At 43.3% G+C, this 17,165-nt stretch overlaps 3 protein-coding genes across 6 annotated transcripts; 1 reads left to right on the plus strand and 2 right to left on the minus strand.

Moving 5' to 3' along the window:
- The first annotated feature begins 355 nt into the window (after positions 1 to 355).
- Positions 356 to 6,135, plus strand: dnase1 (deoxyribonuclease I). The gene is made up of 8 exons (XM_076032370.1): positions 356 to 757; positions 2,033 to 2,121; positions 2,256 to 2,336; positions 3,324 to 3,439; positions 4,828 to 4,940; positions 5,033 to 5,187; positions 5,283 to 5,376; positions 5,961 to 6,135. Exons 1-8 carry the CDS (start codon positions 620 to 622, stop codon positions 6,009 to 6,011), a joined length of 837 nt encoding a protein of 278 aa, XP_075888485.1. The 5' UTR covers positions 356 to 619; the 3' UTR covers positions 6,012 to 6,135.
- A 536-nt stretch (positions 6,136 to 6,671) lies between these two features.
- On the minus strand, positions 6,672 to 11,427 carry eci1 (enoyl-CoA delta isomerase 1). Its single transcript, XM_076032372.1, has 7 exons — positions 11,319 to 11,427; positions 9,804 to 9,932; positions 9,523 to 9,650; positions 9,286 to 9,432; positions 7,940 to 8,061; positions 7,684 to 7,862; positions 6,672 to 7,535 (listed from the first exon to the last, which is right to left on the minus strand). The coding sequence occupies exons 1-7, from the start codon at positions 11,362 to 11,364 to the stop codon at positions 7,369 to 7,371; spliced, it is 918 nt and encodes a 305-aa protein (XP_075888487.1). The 5' UTR covers positions 11,365 to 11,427; the 3' UTR covers positions 6,672 to 7,368.
- Positions 11,428 to 11,958: 531 nt separating this feature from the next.
- LOC142892322 (macrophage mannose receptor 1-like) lies at positions 11,959 to 15,551 on the minus strand. Of its 4 annotated transcripts, XM_076032374.1 has the most exons (6): positions 15,059 to 15,551; positions 14,798 to 14,937; positions 14,168 to 14,557; positions 13,559 to 13,894; positions 13,382 to 13,470; positions 11,959 to 12,795 (listed from the first exon to the last, which is right to left on the minus strand). In XM_076032374.1, the coding sequence occupies exons 2-6, from the start codon at positions 14,832 to 14,834 to the stop codon at positions 12,652 to 12,654; spliced, it is 996 nt and encodes a 331-aa protein (XP_075888489.1). In that variant the 5' UTR covers positions 14,835 to 14,937; positions 15,059 to 15,551; the 3' UTR covers positions 11,959 to 12,651. The 4 variants fall into 4 exon arrangements, with proteins under 4 accessions (XP_075888489.1, XP_075888491.1, XP_075888488.1 ...); XM_076032376.1 differs by lacking the exon at positions 15,059 to 15,551 and having other exon boundaries at positions 14,168 to 14,491; positions 14,798 to 15,005; XM_076032373.1 differs by lacking the exon at positions 15,059 to 15,551 and having other exon boundaries at positions 14,798 to 15,005.
- Positions 15,552 to 17,165: the final 1,614 nt, after the last annotated feature.

Consider the following 17,165-nt stretch of genomic DNA (forward strand, 5'->3'; position numbering starts at 1 on the left):
CGTTCATCGCTTACCCAGACACACAGTCTAACATTTATCAGTGTTTTGATAACATTCACTCACCTAATAAACAGAAGACAACAATTTCAAAGATGAGGCGGACAACACGTGTAACACTTTTTATGGCGTGAGCTCTGAGGAACAGGTGGTACCCCAGCGCTTCCTGTCTCCCCGAAGCGGCACACCGTGTTCGCTGCCACCCACCGGTGAGGAATGGCATAACATCACAAATTGTGAAGCCACTTCAGTGGGCATCACAATAGTCCAACAGAAGTGGGTTTTTTTGGTTTTTTTCTCCGTCATTTGAATAGTTTAGTTTAAAAGAAACACGTAAGAAGAGCAGCGCGCGCAAAACTTGAAGTTGCTGACTTGCAACAAGATAAAAACCTGACACACAGGGAAGGCGACAGCTCATGTGTTCCACGCTCCAGGTGTTGCATCGGTCTTTCAGTCCCACGCCAGGGTCAAGGGGAGACGAGGCGTTCAGGGTCCCAGGACGGAATTAGTTGACGGAATCTGCAGCCCGCTATGCATTGTATTTGAAATAGAAATTAGGTTTTTACTCTTCAGAAAAGACAGTATTCTGTGTCTTTGAGCAGTGTAACCTGTCTGGCTCAGGATGCGCTCAGTGTGTGCCGTCGGCCTGCTCCTGGCCCTGCTGCGTCTCTCCGACTCGCTGCTGCTGGGAGCGTTCAACATCAAGTCGTTTGGAGACACCAAAGCCTCCAACGCTACCCTGATGAACATCATCACCACGGTTTGCGCATCTTTCCTTTATTTCCCTTTAAATGGACTCGACAAAATGGCCACAGGCAAATGATATTCTACAGCAAAAATTTAATTAGATTAAATCAATTATAAATTATTTGTAAAATTATGTCAATTGTCCTCCTGCACAAGGCTATGAGAAAAAGACACCAATATACAAACACATAAAAATGCCCCTTTGGTTTATATTGAGATGCATTGAGCAACAAATGCTTAGAAAGCTTTAAACGTCCTCTTCCCAATTTTTCAAAAATATTTTGTGTTATTATTTCACAATCAGCTGTTAATAGTCTAAAATGATCTCCTTAAAACATTTAAAGCCGTTTGTTGTGTGCAGCGTATTTACAATGACACAGCTCTTCTAACTATACCTTACATAAGTACAATCTTTTGAAGTATGAGTTCTTGATTTAATCTACGGCTGTTTCCGGTGTTGGTATTTACTGTTGAAGGGATCTCTTACACTTCAGCTGCTCCTCTTCTTCAGCAGGTTGCTCTGGTCAGGCATGACCAGTTCATATTTGTTGCTTTGTTTTCATGTTTAATTCTACCTTTGACCTTTGAAACCTCTTGTGTTACTATCAGAAGAAGTAGTAGTAGGAGGAGATGTTGTATGAAATAAGAACAAAATTCACTGCTTATAGGAATAATTATTATTAGTACATAATGATATAAAGAGTAAATAATGATAATGATAATGATGATCTAGCACAGGGCTGGGCAAACTTTATGACTGCTGGGCCACAATGGCTTCTAAAACAGAGGAGGCCGGAGCAGGAGCAGATGGATGGAGTGTTTTGATGACCCACCTCATAGGAGGAAAAATATACCATGGGATATGTAGAAAACGTGTCAACTGAAAATGAATAGTGTTACAACTAAATATGTGTCTTTGAAGCTCCACGGTATTTTGCCGTAGTTTGCCCATGCCTGATGGAGCATCGTAACCAAAGAATGCTGGTGTCGGTCTGTGTTTCAAGGTCACTGACTTTGAAATGGAAAAACTACTCATGAAATGAAAAATAAAATGAACGAATAAACATAAATATTACCCTTATAATACCTTCTTAGTCTTATTGTGAAGGGCCTCCAACTGCAGCCCCTGATGATATAAGAATAATGATAATATTAGCAGTTGAACTCTTCAGTTTTTAAGACTATCAGATGTCCATTAGAAGTGGCAGAAACTATCACTTCACTTGTCTCAACACTCGACTCAGTCTGGGGATCGTCGAGCTGAGGCGTTTTCTTGCTGTTTTTCCAGATCGTCCACCGCTACGACATCATCCTCATCCAGGAGGTCAGAGACAGCGACCTGTCGGCGACCAAAAAACTCATGGAGCAAGTCAACAAGTCAGACCCAATACAAACACACACACACACACACACACACACACACACACACACACACGGCACTGTCACACAAAATGAAGTAAAAACCATGAAAACGATGCCACGATGACGCGTGTGTGTTTTTTTCTCCCCAGAGGTTCCTTGAGGTACGGTCACATTATCAGCGAGCCTCTGGGTCGCAGCACCTACACAGAGAGATACCTCTTCATTTACAGGTAAGGGGGAAAAACAATTGAGCCTGAGCAGTCTTCACGCTATCATGTTGCTGTTTTTAGGATTGGAAAGGCAGACAGATGCAGACCAACAGTTGTGTGTTTCAAATCTGTTGCTGATGGACCAGCGGTCCCGTGTCTACTCACCTTCTTATCCCCAACTCCTGTGGAACTGCCTTGTACAATTAGTTTAAAATATGAAAAAAATTTAAATCAAATAAAAAAAGTTAAAAAAGAGAGAAAAAGCCAACTTTGCTGCAACTTCCAAATGTCTGGAAAGGGACGAAAACAAAAGAGCCACAATATAGTCTGAGCACTGAATGAGGCCTTTGGTGCTGTTGTGTTCAGTTGCATTTAACAGATAACTGTCAAGATAGATAATACTCAGATAACTAAAAATCTTGCTGTTTGCAGAAATGTGTCATTTTCAGAGTCGGGGGGGAAAAACCAGTGGGAAAGCTACTGTAAAATCATTAAAACTTTTTGAAATGAAAATTTTAAATGACTGGCCATGCAAATACAGGTGCATTTTTTGCAGCCAGGTGAAGCAGGCGGCCAGAAAACGTGCAATAATGTGGCTATGTTCTTGAATATGCCAACAGTTTAACAATTATTTAATCAATCCATTAATTAATTAAACAAACAAGGTTTACTCTTGGCATCTAATTTATCATCGGCGGCATTCGTTGCAATGCATTCACATACCGTAGAAATACATGTATGATGGTCACATGACAGGGTTTACAAGGTTTAGGGTTAGTTTTGGAATCTGTATTTTTGTTTTGTTCTTTGCTGATCACATATTTGCAATTTTAATTTTATTTCGTCTTCAATATAATCCAATATTATTTAAAAAAAAATAATTATTTGGTATAAAACATAAGCGGACGATGAAGGACTTGTTGACTTACATGGCCGACACGCACAAACTAAACTATCAATCCGCCGAACAGGCACCGTGCTTATTTTAATCAAATTGTGAGTCCACAGGGAGGACACGGTGTCCGTGGCCAAGAGCTACACCTACGACGACGGCTGTGAGCCCTGCGGGACGGACACGTTCATGAGGGAGCCCTTCGTCGTCATGTTCTCGCCCACTCATGCAGGTGAGGTCAACGGGGAAAAGAAGGATCCAGCCCTCTCACTGGGGAAGTGAAGTTCTTATTGTCTTTGAAGGTTCTCACTCAGTCATCCTGGTCATCTTCAAGTGGGACGGTTAAGTTGGAGTAACTGGACTTGTACTTGTGCGATCGTGATTCAAGAACAAGCCCAAGTTGCCCCAACTTAACCCTTCTGCCTGCAGTTCTCATTCACCGCAGGATCAAGAGGGATCCTGAGGTTGCCGAGTAATCGAGCCCCCTTTGAAATAAATAAATAAATAAATACGTTTCACATTCTACGCGACTGCAGAGGCTTCTGCATTACCGGTATTCACACAAAACCCTGCGCGTGAGATGGGGCAAAACAACATCGACTAGATTCCCTGTTACCAATGTGGTCAAGGTGGACTCTGTTCTTTTTGACCTGTATATGAACCGTCTGTCTCGGGAGTTAAAACAAGTGTAAAAATCGAAGGTTTGCTAGGGAATCAGCATTTGAACCATCGAATGTATGCTGATGACTTCATCATTATTTCACAAACACAGTGCTGGTTTGCAGCAACTGCTCAGAGTTTGTTTGTACACAGTATGGTGTGACCTCAAGTTTAATCCCAAAGAGAGTCATTATGACAGCCAGAACTAAGGAGGCTAAAGCTTCAGTCCTATTATTTGTCTGAGCAAAAGCTAGAGATAAAAAAGTAAAATAAAAAATGATCTGTGACGATGGTGATGATGATGATGATGATGATGATGATCAGCGCCAGTGCTACAAATTGTGTGCTGAGGGCGAGTATGCTTGCACGTACTGTAAGTTTCTTATGTGCAGTGATGAAGGTAAAACAGCTGTCTTTAGAGCTGCACTGCACTGCACTGGACACAGCACACTTATGGTGAAACCACAGTAAAGCCAAGATGAACAAGATTAAGGTAGCTCGTAATGATGCTCTTAGAATTTTGTTAAAGTACCGAAGGTGGGAGAGCGCTGGCAAGCTGTTTGTGGACTGTAATGTTCCTACTTTCCAAGCACTACTATGGGAAATTGATGTATAAATTTAGGTGTCGGCTGATTGATTCAAGGAATGGGATTATTATGTATTTTGACTACCAAAATCCAGACATTAGAATTCTCAATGCCTTTGGAAATTTTGGAACTATCATTTGTATGTACTTTAATCACTGAGTGCACATGTGTGATATTTTATGGTTGTCTGTATTCTATGTGTGTCTTACACACTTGGACCTTGAGTCTGTCAATTAATTTCACCTTTCATGAGGTCGTCCAGACTCCGTCTGAATGTCAAAAGGCAGTGTGTCCAAATTTTTCTCCGATGTGAAAACAAACGCCTGCTTCCTCCTCCTCCTCCTCCTCCTCCTCCTCCTCCTGTGTGTTCCAGCCGGGAGGAGCTTTGCTCTGATCCCCCAGCACACCAGTCCAGACTCGGCGGTGAAGGAGGTGGACGCCCTCTACGACGTCGTGGCCGATGTCAGGAAACGCTGGGGCACCAACGTAAATCCCTTCATCCACACACTCAGAGAGTCACATTTCAAAATTGGTTCCCGTCAAACGTGAGTTGTCCGACGGTTTCGACTGGGCAACAGGACATCGTGCTGCTGGGCGACTTTAACGCCGGCTGCAGCTACGTGTCGGGCAACGAGTGGCAGCAGATCCGCCTCTTCACCGACAAGAGCTTCAAGTGGCTGATCCCAGACGATGCCGACACCACCGTCTCAAGCACCTACTGCCCTTACGACCGGTAGACACCACCATTTCCCCATTGTGGGAGAATAAGCATTCTTCTTCCCATTTCTAATCTGTCTGGTTATTCCATCACTCTTCCTGTGTGTGCAGGATCGTGGTCACCACCGACATGACCAGCCAAGTCGCGCAAGGCAGCGCTGAGGTCTATCACTTCAACCTGGAGCTAAACCTCAGCCCAAGTCTGGTAAAAACAAACAAACAAACAAACAAACAAAAAAAAAAGTCTTCAAAAAAAGTCGGGTGAAAGTAACCTAGACTATATTGAGATCGTATGTGCATATTTTTGCATGTAGTCATCAGGATTTTGCTCCACTTGTGAAACAAGAATAATTTTTTTTAAAAATCATATATCATTATTATTATTAGACTAAAACAAGTGTTTTCGTCTATTAAGGTCTGACATGAACCAAATTATTGACTCACACTATGTAGAGCATGTAGGTGATTGCTCTACCCAAATGATTATTACAGTTACCATGGTGACAAGATGTCCCTGTATTGTGATTCTGTTGGGGCTCGTCACTCACGTCAAGGTCTCTGGAAACTCTTCTGTCTCCCTGCCTTCTTTGGATGAATCGTTTAGGTTTTCAGCAAATATACGGAGGGAAAAGTAGGTACGTAAATATGTCGGACTCACAACTTGAAGACTTTTGGGGATAAAAGCACGGTCATACAAAAAACTTCCATGAGTGCAGAGGGAGTAGGCAGAAGTTCAACAACAGACTTTGCCACAGGTCAAAATTCTCTTGTTCATTCTGTCCCTGGCAGACACTGGCTGTCAGCGACCATTACCCCGTGGAGGTGAGGCTGCTTGGCTGAGGTCCTGCCGTCTGACTCCCCAACACCTCCTCCAGCCCGGCGGACCGTTCTTCCGTTTGGATGCAGTGAAGGCAGCCGAGAACTTAACAGTGGAAATAAATGACGGCTGGAGCAAACAACACAACACTGATGCTTTGACAATTTGCCTCTTGGAAATGAAACGAAAGTCCAGCCACACACACACACACACACACACACACACACACACACATATGTAGAAAGACGTATCTATGCGCACACACACACACACACACACACGTAGAAAGACAAATCTATGCGCGCACACACACACATATAGGAATATATATACACATATACATACACATATGTACAGTATATATGTGTATTTGTATATGTATACATATCAACACATAGATATATATATATATATAAGTATATGTGTGCAAATACACGTGTATATATATATATATATATATATATATATATGTATATATATATATATATATATATATATATACATACATACACACACACATACAGTATATATGTATGTATGTATATATATATACATATATATATATATAATGAATATACATAATGTACATACATTAAACCACACTTAGAGACTTTTAACTTTTTCAAAATAAACATTCTAATAATGCACTTATGACAGAGAGGGACACAAAATAAGCCCGAGCCTTTGATTCATCATTTATTCAAACAGATTATTTTGCTGGCCAAAAAGGAATGAGTCCACTTCTTGAGAATCCAGTTTGTTCTAAACAAGGTAAGAAAGATGCCGCACGGACGAACCTGAAAGACAAGTCAGGAGATCCATGCGACGCACCGAAGCCAAGTTTTGTTTTGGTTTTTTTTTTAAGAGCGCTTGGAAAAACAGCAATGCAAGGCAACATCAGTGTGATAATGGCTGACCGGACACGAGGCGCCTCCTCAGAAAGGCAAACATTAACATTAAGCTGCATTGTTTAGTTATCCTGACTCGGGTCCAGTTGGGTTCAGACCGGTCATTGCAGTGAAGCACTGGACTGAACGTTTCTAACAAACACACAAACTTAAAAAAAACAAACGACTCACACCAGCCCTTGGCAAAAAACACACAGAAACGTGTTTATCTAGGTCTATTTAACATTCTTCAAACTATTAATCAGTACAAAACCCAATACCTTCTACACAATTATAGACTGTGCTAGTCAGGGTGCATTACACAGTTGTTTTTAATTAATTGAGCATTTGTTTTTTAATTCATCAAACCACCTTAGCTGGAATCACGAACCGAAGTAGCCAACAACCAAACGCCGGGTGAATTTTCTACTCGTGTCCCAAAGTTCCTGTTCCTGTTCCTGTTCCCGTGCGCGCTGCGTGTTCCGCCTCTCCTTCAGGCCTTCCTCTTCTTCAGCATCTCCAGGTACATGCCGAGCGACTTCTGGATGGACTCCTTGGTGATGAAGTTGACAAAGTGCTGGATGTCGGCCTCCCTGCTGGCCAGCAGCCGGTCGATGGCGGGCTTCCTCATCATGGACTTGGAGATCTGCCTGGCGTGGTCTGGTGGCGGAGCAAACGGATCGAGAGTCAGTTCGCAGAGTCACAGCAGGAACAAAAAACAAAACAAAAACACACATACATAAAACTCCAAAAGGTGGCGCTCGGTCTGTGCTGTCAGAACCTGGCCTTGCGGCGGCGGCGAACAAACCTGGAATGGCCAACCACTTGGTCATGGTCTGCAGGGACGTAGCCAGGACCTGGTCTTCAGGCACCAGCTGGTCCACCAGCCCGACCTTCAGGGCCTCGGCGGGGCTGTAGAGGAGCCCCAGCTGCAGGGCCAGCTCTGTCGTCCTGTGGCCCACCGTGTTGCTCATGGTTTCCTTGAACCTGCGGGCGGCGACAACAACCACAGTCACCTCGGGTTATTAGGGAGGAAACTGTCAAATGCTGAGCAAACTCCGGACCAGAAGGGGGCGACGATGCCGAGCTGGGTCTCGTTCAGGCCGATGCTGTATCGCGGGTTGTCCGCCATTATTCTGTAGTCGCAGGTCATTGACATCAGGCATCCGCCAGCGGGGCTGGAACCCTGCGGAACGACAAAACACATCCACGCCGGGTCAGTCAGGAAGAGCGACCTCAGCCGTTGAGTAGACCAGCGTTTCTCAACTGGTGGGTCGCGGCCAAAAAGTAGGTCGCAGAGCTTCGTGGGCAGTTTGGGAGTTGGGATTTTGAAATATATCTACATCGAGAAAATGTTGGGCATTTATTTTGCAGGGCACAATTCAATTCAATAATTTCAATATTGTGCTATAATGTATAGATTATATTTTATATTTATTTCCTAGACATGATAGAAAATTGGGACAAAACTGTGCAGTTTTAGGCTGCTACCACAGGAGTGGAAATATTCAACGATGGAAACAAACAAACAAACAAAAAAACAGAATGTCAAATAAACAAGTATTTCCCTCATAAGCATTGTTGGTTTTACACAGACTTCCTGGGCAACATTATTCTTAGTACTGTCGCATTTAGCAAAAATAAACCGTTGACTGTGATGTGGCGTTATTATGATCAAATTGCGCGTCATTTGGTCTCAGTGTGGCAACATAATGACCATCACCAACATCACAGGATGATCTGTTTTCAGCTCATCACAGGTCAGGCGCTGATGATCAAATGTCCTCGAATACCAATTTTAAAAAAAAATCCTGAACTTAACGAGAAAGATTGTACAACATTACGACTGCCATCCATTCATGCAACACCTGTCTCACGTCAATACAACCAAACGTGCTCTCAGTCCTGGGCTGCCGTCTTTGGTTGTTTTCACTACTGAACGGGCAAGTCAACTTTGACAACAAAACAGCGTGTCAGAGTTGGCAGGTGCGGCCTTCCAGCTACGCCACTAGATGGCAGCGCTTTGCGGATTGATCTGAATTTTAAGTCCCTGCGTGAAAATAAGGAAGGCATGAGAGCAGCGGTGGGGCCACAATGGGTTCTGAAATTTGACCGAGGGGCCGGAGCAGGAGCAGATGGATGGAGTGTTTAGGTGAGTCACCTCATAGGAGGAAAAAAATATATCATGGGATATGCAACAAAGATATGTGTTTCGAAGCCCCACAATATTTAGCTCTTTATTGAAATGACTCTTAAAACACTAAAAAAGTGGATGAAATACAGATATTGTCTGACTAACCTACTATTAATATAATTTCTTCAAGTTCGGCGGGCCGGATTGAAAAGGCCGCATACGGCCCCCGGGCCATAGTTTGCCCAGGAGTTGTTTGTTCTGAAATAGAAAACCTACGTTGATGGCAGCGACGGTGACCATGTTGGAGCCGTAGAGCTTCAGCCACATCTCCTGAACGGCTCTCCAGAACTCGCCGCAGCGCTCTGGGCTCTTCCTGTACATCTCCATGATGTCCAGGCCAGCGGAGAAGACCCTGGGCTGACTCTGGGGGGAGGGACGCGACGCAACACTGAGCAGGCGCGCGCACACAACGGGGAAATAATCGATTGTAAAAAGAGCGGAACGTCACAGCACCGAGGTGATGACGAGCCCCCGGCAGCTTTTGTCCATCTCCAGCTTCTCGATGGAGATGCAGAGCTCGGTGAGGAAGTCCAAGCTGAGGCTGTTCACGGGCGGACTCTGCATGTGCATCACGGCCACGCCTACAGAGAGTCACGGGAAACATACAGACAGAGAGGTCGAACACGGTCATGCTCCCTGAAACTGAAGGTGGGAGACGCTTCTCTGAGGCCGCTCGTGTCAGAAGTGGGCCAAACGAGCCGGACGGACGGACGGACGGACGGAGGGTCGGTCACCTGTGCTCTGGTCAAACTGCACTTTGATCTTGGGAGAGCTGGAGTTGTTCCTCCGCTGTGAGACCAGCGCAGGAGCCGCACACGCCGCTCCGCCATGCCTGCTGCAGGACGACCACTGGGGGAGAAGACCTTCACACGGAACACACAGCAGATATTACTAGAAGGTACCAGGGTGGGTGGGGGGGTGGGGGGGCCTTTGGTTTACATTTTAGTCATTGTATAAACGTAGCATTCGAATGGTTTAGCCCCGCCTCCACTACAGGACTTCATAAAGAAACAATCGTCTCCAGTAAACAGAACACCAGAGCACTGAGTAGAGGACACCGTCAAGCACAACGGCAGAACTAAATTTGGCCACACGGTGGCATCAGAGGAACACAGTCCTGGAAGGCACTGCCAGCTCGCGACAGAAGCTGTCCCAACTACACCACCTTTAAAAAGACCCTTAATCACCTGCTGTCGTGAGTAATCTTCTTATCTTTTCTATGTGAATTGGAACTAATTCTGTTTGTAAGATCTTTGCATGTTTTATCTATTTGTCATCGTGTAATGTGTACACATATTGTATTGTTTCTAATGAGCATTTATGCTAGCGCCGGCACATTTACATTGATGCTGCTGCTGACATATCAGTTAATGTGCATTGTCCTAATCAAATAAATAATTATAATTTAAAAAAAAATAAATAAAAAAAAATAAAAAGAAATGCTTGAAACTTTTACCCAACTGTTACAGCTCCTCTTTTTGAACTTTTGAATTTTGAGTTTTGAATACTGACTTGCTGCATTATGTAATAGAATAGAAGAAGTCTTTATTAATCCCACATTGGAGGAAAATTATATGAATAAAAAAAAAAGACAAAATAAACACAACAAAAATATGTATAGACTAAGAAAGGGGAAAAAAACACGATGTTTAGATTTAAATTGACAGTTAGATAATTTTACAAGTTATGTACATAAAGTTGACAAATAAATAATGGTTTTATTGCACGTTTATGAAATTTAAGTGTTTGCGAAGAAGATTTGGTTGAGGGCAGTTGTGAAGCCTGATGGCTGCTTGCAAATCTCCATTTGATACGATAAACTACCGTGATAAACCTTCTGGGTGACTGGATTCAAATGTTTTGCAGGACGAAAAACGGTAGTTTGTTTGCTTCTGGTGTGTACATTGTCTCTGATGTCAATAAAACCATTATTACAAAATACAGCCTAAAAATAAATACATGGAGTTTGAGTCTAGCACCCCCCGCTGTTAATGTGTATATTATTATAAGGACACTAGGCGGTGACTTATTATCCCAAACAGTCTATTAAAACCAGTATTTCCCCAATAGCAACACAAGGGTAGCCTTCCTTGCAGTACCCAGCATGACCTTTGCTCCAGTTTACTTCCCGAGAGCGCAGCTGACAACCGACAGGGGAAAAAAAAAGAAAAACCTTCCTTGCATTAACTGCACGCATACACTTTTTAAAATTCCTCGTATTATTATCCAGTTTGAACATGTTGTCGTACCTGACAAGCCGCCGCATTTATTCCTCAATGCCGCTCTGAGGGCCATTTCGTACTGCTCCTCGGGAGAAGAAGAAGAAGTGCAGGACCTTTCTTACTTCCTCTTATTTAATACGACTGAAGCGCACTACCGCCACCAAGCGTTACGGAGTCATATATGTTACATACGGTATATGAAAACAAGAAAATCTCATTAACGGCACAATTTTATGTACATTGTGATTGCTTGATTGATTGATTGATTGATTGATTGATTGATTGATTGATTGAATTATATATGCTGCTTTAACGATGAAAGTGTCCCGATGTGGGATAAATAATAAAGGCATTGTTCTGTATAGACATATAGACAGATAGATAGACAGACAGATAGATAGATAGATAGATAGATAGATAGATAGATAGATAGATAGATAGATTAATTAATTCATTAATTCATTCATTGTCAAACAATGACATGTTATTATAACACTATATATATAACACTATGTCACTATGGTAATGAAAAGACAAGCTTTTAGGACAGCCCCTGGATAGTTGTAAATATTTAACTTTGGCAGACGAGTTCAGTCTTTTTCACAGGTGCAATATCGAGAAAAAGCAAAAAGTGTTGGCCACACCGGCGGAATTCTGTCAATCTTCCTCAGTTCGCTCATTTTGCCTACTTAATTACTTGGAGTATGACAATATTTGCAGGAGACGGTTGATGGTTTGCTTAAAGCCGTTTGTTCTCCTGAGGAGGTGTGCTGGAACTACATCAAGAGCATGGCCGCAGGGACAGCAACAGGAAAAAGAAATCTGTCAAATTCAAATACCATCCTCAGGTATTTAACAGCCTTGTCCACAGTGTTTATTTACAAATGTGCCGTCGATTACGTCCGATGCGACGATGAAAGAATCACATATGTTGTTGGTCTGAAGTGAAGCGGCAGATGATAACATAAAGTAGTCGAAACCTCAACCAAGCATAAATTAAAGACAAAACTTTCCTGGCTTCAGTCATGATCACGGCAGTAAATGTGATCATGTAGGTATTATTTGGGACAGTTTGACATGCGATTTTGTGTTAACTGTTTACAGCACCACCATAGTTGCATGCATCTCTAAAGTCAGTGACTTTGGAATTTTACGTTGTCTAACCGAATGATAATAACACCAAAGCAGCAGCAGCAGCAGCAGCAAAAAAAAAAAAAATCCGATCAAAATAATGATAGAATAAAATCAGTTGTGACAAATTGCACCGATATTAGCAGCTGTGTCTACGACTAAATGTGTAAATGATTTCCGGTGGTGGAAGAGTTGAGAAACAGGATGTCTGGACGCTCGCTGTCAAATATTATGGTATTAAGTCGCAATCTTCCTTTTTGTCATGGCGATGCTTCTCCTTTTCCTCTTTCTTGTGAAAGATCTTCCCATCAGGCAGCTTCCTCCATTTCAGCTTGACATCGGTCAGTCCGTGGCTCACGAGGGTCTGGTTCACCTGGCAAAAACAACAACAACAACAACAAGAGGGATTCATTTAATTCCCTGATTCAAATGTTACATTTTAAAGCATGTGGGATATTTACAACATTTACAAGGACTAATAGCAAGCTGTTCCTGGAACCTTTGAGCCCAACCTTAGAGTTTGTTCTTTTGTCTTCCGCTTAGAGCGACTTTTCTGGTAAAATGTCATTTTATTTCCGTTTCCTAACTACTAGTTGGATATAATGGGACATAACCAGGCAATGTTATACCCTTGGCTGCTTATCTTTCCAGGCTCCAGTGTAAACGTTTTTGTAAAATGCGAATGTTTATGTGATTGACGGCCACATCACTTTTTGAAATCAGAAAATGCCACATTAGAGTGAGTCAGATTAGGCCTCTAAAGCTGGTAGTGTCGTTCCACCCTGTTGCGCTCTGATGTAATTATTTCTTTATAAATTGCATCAACAAGCAAAATGTTGCAGATTGTGTTTAAGTCAGAAAGGAAATTATCAGGGGGAAAAAATGCCAGAAATTGTCATTTCTTTCCACCAGTTTAGCTATTTGTGTTTTGATTCTCATGCAGATCTTCATTTCATCACCTGCTGCAGGATGTTCAGCTCCTCCAGATCCACAGGCGAGTCGGTTTTCTTCAGAACCACCTTCACCACACTGACTTTCTTCCCAGGTTCTGATCCAAACAGCACAGAGTCAGACGGTGGTGATGAGATCACGCTTGGGGAGCCGATTGAACAGGAGCAGGAGAAAAGGGAACTCACTTTTGTGACACACGTACGGCAGACCTCCCCCACACTTCTGGTTGAGCCACACTCCGTTCACTGTGGCAGCAGCACAGGCATCTGCGTACTGAGTGTTCGGTGCGTTCTGGCCCCAGTTTTCAAATGTCAGCGGACTGCCGTCCACCCATTTCCAGGAGTCTCTGTAGAGGCCGATCCAAAAAGGTTCCGACGGGATCATTGAAGCGATCTCGGCATTTTCAGCGGAGTCCCTCACGATGGCCAAGTCCTTGTAGTTCCACCTGCAGTAGGTCTGAGCGTCCATCCAGTTGAACTTGTTCAGGTTGGGGACAAACCTGGAGGAATTTTGCGCGTTGTCTGTGAGAAACAGTGAACGCATTGGTGTCAGAGTCGCTGTGATCGTGTCGGGTGTTCTTGGATGATGGCTAGAAAAAAAATTAAGAAGACAAATTTATCGCAGTATTTATACTCTTCTTGGACTCTGGATGTGTTACAAGGGACGTCTTGTTGCTGAAAGACCCAGATGTGAGCTGGCTGCACTGAAATTAACTGCACTTGGAGACATAAGGCTGCTCCTAAACAGCTTTTTCCATAGAGTTTTGTCTTATTTATTTATTTATTTATTTTTACCTCGGTAGCAGATGAAGCTGTACATCTCTTGGCAGTTTTCATCCATCCACTTGCCTCTACTGTTAACTGCTGCGCAGCTTTGATGCAGTGCGTCACCGGGTTTCCCACTCTCCCAGTTGGTGAACTGCACCCCTGCTGATTCTGACAAACGGGGCTGGGGCCGAACGACCACGTTTGCCTCGGACCACCTCCAGGACGCGGTGTCAGCTCGCAGTCCAATCCAGGCTATGGGCCGCCGCATAGTGCTGTTTAACTCGGACAGGTCCTCGGCGTTCCGCACCACGGCCAGGTCCGTATGATCCTTCTGGCAGCGTTCCCGAGCCGCTGCAAAGGTGATGTTCTCGAAATGAAAGGTGAAAAGTCGAGCACACAACGCTGCAAGAAACAGCCCTGTGGGAAGCGTGGGGTCGAGTCGAGTCATCTGCTTTTTGACATCAGCCTCATCATACGAGGCACATAATGCTTCCCCCCCCACCCCCCGTCATTTATTTCTTCACTACATGCTGATTGTAGATGCAACTTTGAAAATTCAGATGATCTTCTTGCTGCGAGGCGCCACTGTGTCGCCCACAAATTTCATTTAAATGAAAAATTTTTAAAAAAATCAAACGTCAACAGGCTCATACTGACCTGAAAAGGCAAGCGCACTAAAGGCCCCCGCATTCATGATGTGCAGAAAAAGAGAAAGAAAAAGAAGAGCGTGCACTTGGTTGGAGTAAACTGTCTGCCGTGTTGATGAAGGATTCGCTCCAGGAACAGCTGCAGAGTGCCTGGCAGTGTTTTCAGAAATCAAGACAATTAGCACAAAATCAAGATGATCTAAGTGAAATCCATGAACCCCGATAAACAAAACAAATTGGAAGAGAGGACTTCATTCCTCGGCCTTCCTACCTTGAAAGATGTTTGATACCTCGACGTAAACCTAAAGAGCTGGAACAGTCAGCTGCCTCTCGAGTTCCTCTGTGGACAAGCGGAACTGACACGGCTCAAGGCGACGCACTGTTCGGCTTTTGTTCTGAGAGCAGGGACCACTTATTTGAATGTGAGACACTGGGAGCTGCTGTGTGCGATGATGCGATGCCACGTTGCGATAATGCTGACAGGAACAAAAGAACCCACATGAAGGCAAACAGGAAGTGCTCCCGACTCAACAAAATGGATGTAAATCATCTATCAAGAGGTTGTTTTTGAATATGTTCAAAATGTATCAATTGACCTAAAAGAATTTCGTGGCTGAATTATTCATTCCTTCATCATTCATCTTCCATATACCCGCTTCTTCCCGAGCTCAGGGTCACGGGGGTCTGCTGGAGCCTATCCCAGCTGTCATGGGGCGATGGCAGGGTGACACCCTGGACAAGTCTGGCTGAATTATTCATACATCAAATGATTTCCAGGATTGACTTTTTTTAGTGACGGATTCATCGCTTCAAAGTCTGACAACACGTAGGTGTCAAGCATACAAGCTCGTAGCTAAATGCAAGCAGCCTCTCGGTAACAGTTGTGCGTTATTATCAGAAATCGGCACTTGGGAATCAGATCATTCCCAATAGGGCAATAACTGTCATGCTATCTATTGATACAGGTTTGATGATATCACTCTTCTAGACGTCTTACCTGTTCTCCCACAGGATCAGACTAAGGGCCCGCGAAAAAAGGGACATTTGAGAAATCAATAAGAAATGTCTCCACCAGTGTAGTATATAGCCAGTGTTTCTCAACCGCTGTGCCGCGGCACACAAGTGCACCGTGAGATGATGTCAGGTGTGCTGTGAAAAATGACCCAATTTCACTTGATTAGCCTAAAGAAATAATGACATTCCATTGTGTAGTGACTGTGCTTTAAAAAGGAATGTGAGCCTACTTTCTTCCCAGGGAATCAGCTTTGTGTGCAACGAAAAAAGGCCCAGCTGTCAACTGAGTGAGTATAAATCACTTAAGACATTACGTCAATATTAGGCTGAAATGCGTCATTTTGTCATGTTTTTTTGGTTGGTGGTGTGCCATGGGATTTTGTTTTCAATGTAAAAAAAAAAAAAAGTGCCAAGGTTGGCAAACTCTTACAGTTACTGGATGCAAATCTTTTAATAAATGAGCTATTTCCCTGTTTTTAAAGAAACAAAATCTTGTATTTTATTTTTGAAGAATTTTTTCCACACTTCACGCTGCGGCAGACTTCACTGCAGCTGCAAATGCTTGTTGATGTTGGTGTTTTATGTTCCGCTCAACCTGCCAGGGACAACAGACGGAAACCCAGGCCCCGCCCTGTAATCTCATGTGTGCACATGCAAATGTTATTTACCTGCACGGTCACTTCGTCTCAAAGAAACTCAATAAACTTGTTGAAACTAAATCCAATACAGATGGAAAACAAAAAAAATCTTTTAAACACGCTTGACCTACTTTTAGTGGCACCGATGTCTTGGACAAACACTCGCAAGCTTAGTTTGTATGAATGAATGCCAGACAGTGTTACAGTGAGGTATATAAACAGTAAAATCTTTCCACACGCGTTGAAAGATGAGCAGTTATTGCGCCACACCGTGGAGGGGAGCAGCCCCTGCAGCTCCAGACTGCTGCAGCCTCAGTGCAAGAAAATGCTGGTACAGCAGGTCATTCCCCCCCTGCACTCATGAGGCTGCACTCAGTAAAAACATCTTGTTCACCACTTTGCGTTTTATAAAAGGTGCAATAAAACACTTACCCATATGTCAACATTATGTAGATAACTGTGAATAATTCAACGGTTCATCACGTGAATATCTTGTTTTCTTTCTTACTCTATAAATATTTTTTCTTAATATAAATTTACCTTCTCTTTGCACTACTGTGTGTTGTGAAAAGTAGTGCAAAGACTTTTTATTCTATGTCAACTGTTGTAAAATGGTTAACCAAAGAAGTGCAACTGAAATGAGTACTGGATTACCTGACTACAGATGTCTATTATTCATTCATTCATCATTCTTCTTGTTTTAGTTCAGTACCGTTCAGAGCTGGC

Source organism: Nelusetta ayraudi, unplaced genomic scaffold (genome assembly GCF_046127955.1).
Source record: "Nelusetta ayraudi isolate G7.1 ecotype Tasmania unplaced genomic scaffold, CSIRO-AGI_Nayr_v1 ptg000034l, whole genome shotgun sequence".
Taxonomy (NCBI): domain Eukaryota; kingdom Metazoa; phylum Chordata; class Actinopteri; order Tetraodontiformes; family Monacanthidae; genus Nelusetta; species Nelusetta ayraudi.

Coding starts and splice junctions, on each gene's coding strand:
- LOC142892322 (XM_076032374.1), bottom strand. CDS start 14,834: ATGAATGCGGGGGCCTTTAGTGCGCTTGCCTTTTCAG. Junction 13,471..13,558: donor GCCGTACGTGTGTCACAAAA/GTGAGTTCCCTT, acceptor TGTTTGGATCAG/AACCTGGGAAGAAAGTCAGT. Junction 12,796..13,381: donor AGCTGAACATCCTGCAGCAG/GTGATGAAATGA, acceptor TGTTTTTGCCAG/GTGAACCAGACCCTCGTGAG.
- eci1 (XM_076032372.1), bottom strand. CDS start 11,364: ATGGCCCTCAGAGCGGCATTGAGGAATAAATGCGGCGGCTTGTCAG. Junction 9,651..9,803: donor GCAGTTTGACCAGAGCACAG/GTGACCGACCCT, acceptor GACTCTCTGTAG/GCGTGGCCGTGATGCACATG. Junction 8,062..9,285: donor TCACCGTCGCTGCCATCAAC/GTAGGTTTTCTA, acceptor GTCGTTCCGCAG/GGTTCCAGCCCCGCTGGCGG.
- dnase1 (XM_076032370.1), top strand. CDS start 620: ATGCGCTCAGTGTGTGCCGTCGGCCTGCTCCTGGCCCTGCTGCGTCTC. Junction 3,440..4,827: donor GTTCTCGCCCACTCATGCAG/GTGAGGTCAACG, acceptor TGTGTGTTCCAG/CCGGGAGGAGCTTTGCTCTG. Junction 4,941..5,032: donor GGAAACGCTGGGGCACCAAC/GTAAATCCCTTC, acceptor ACTGGGCAACAG/GACATCGTGCTGCTGGGCGA.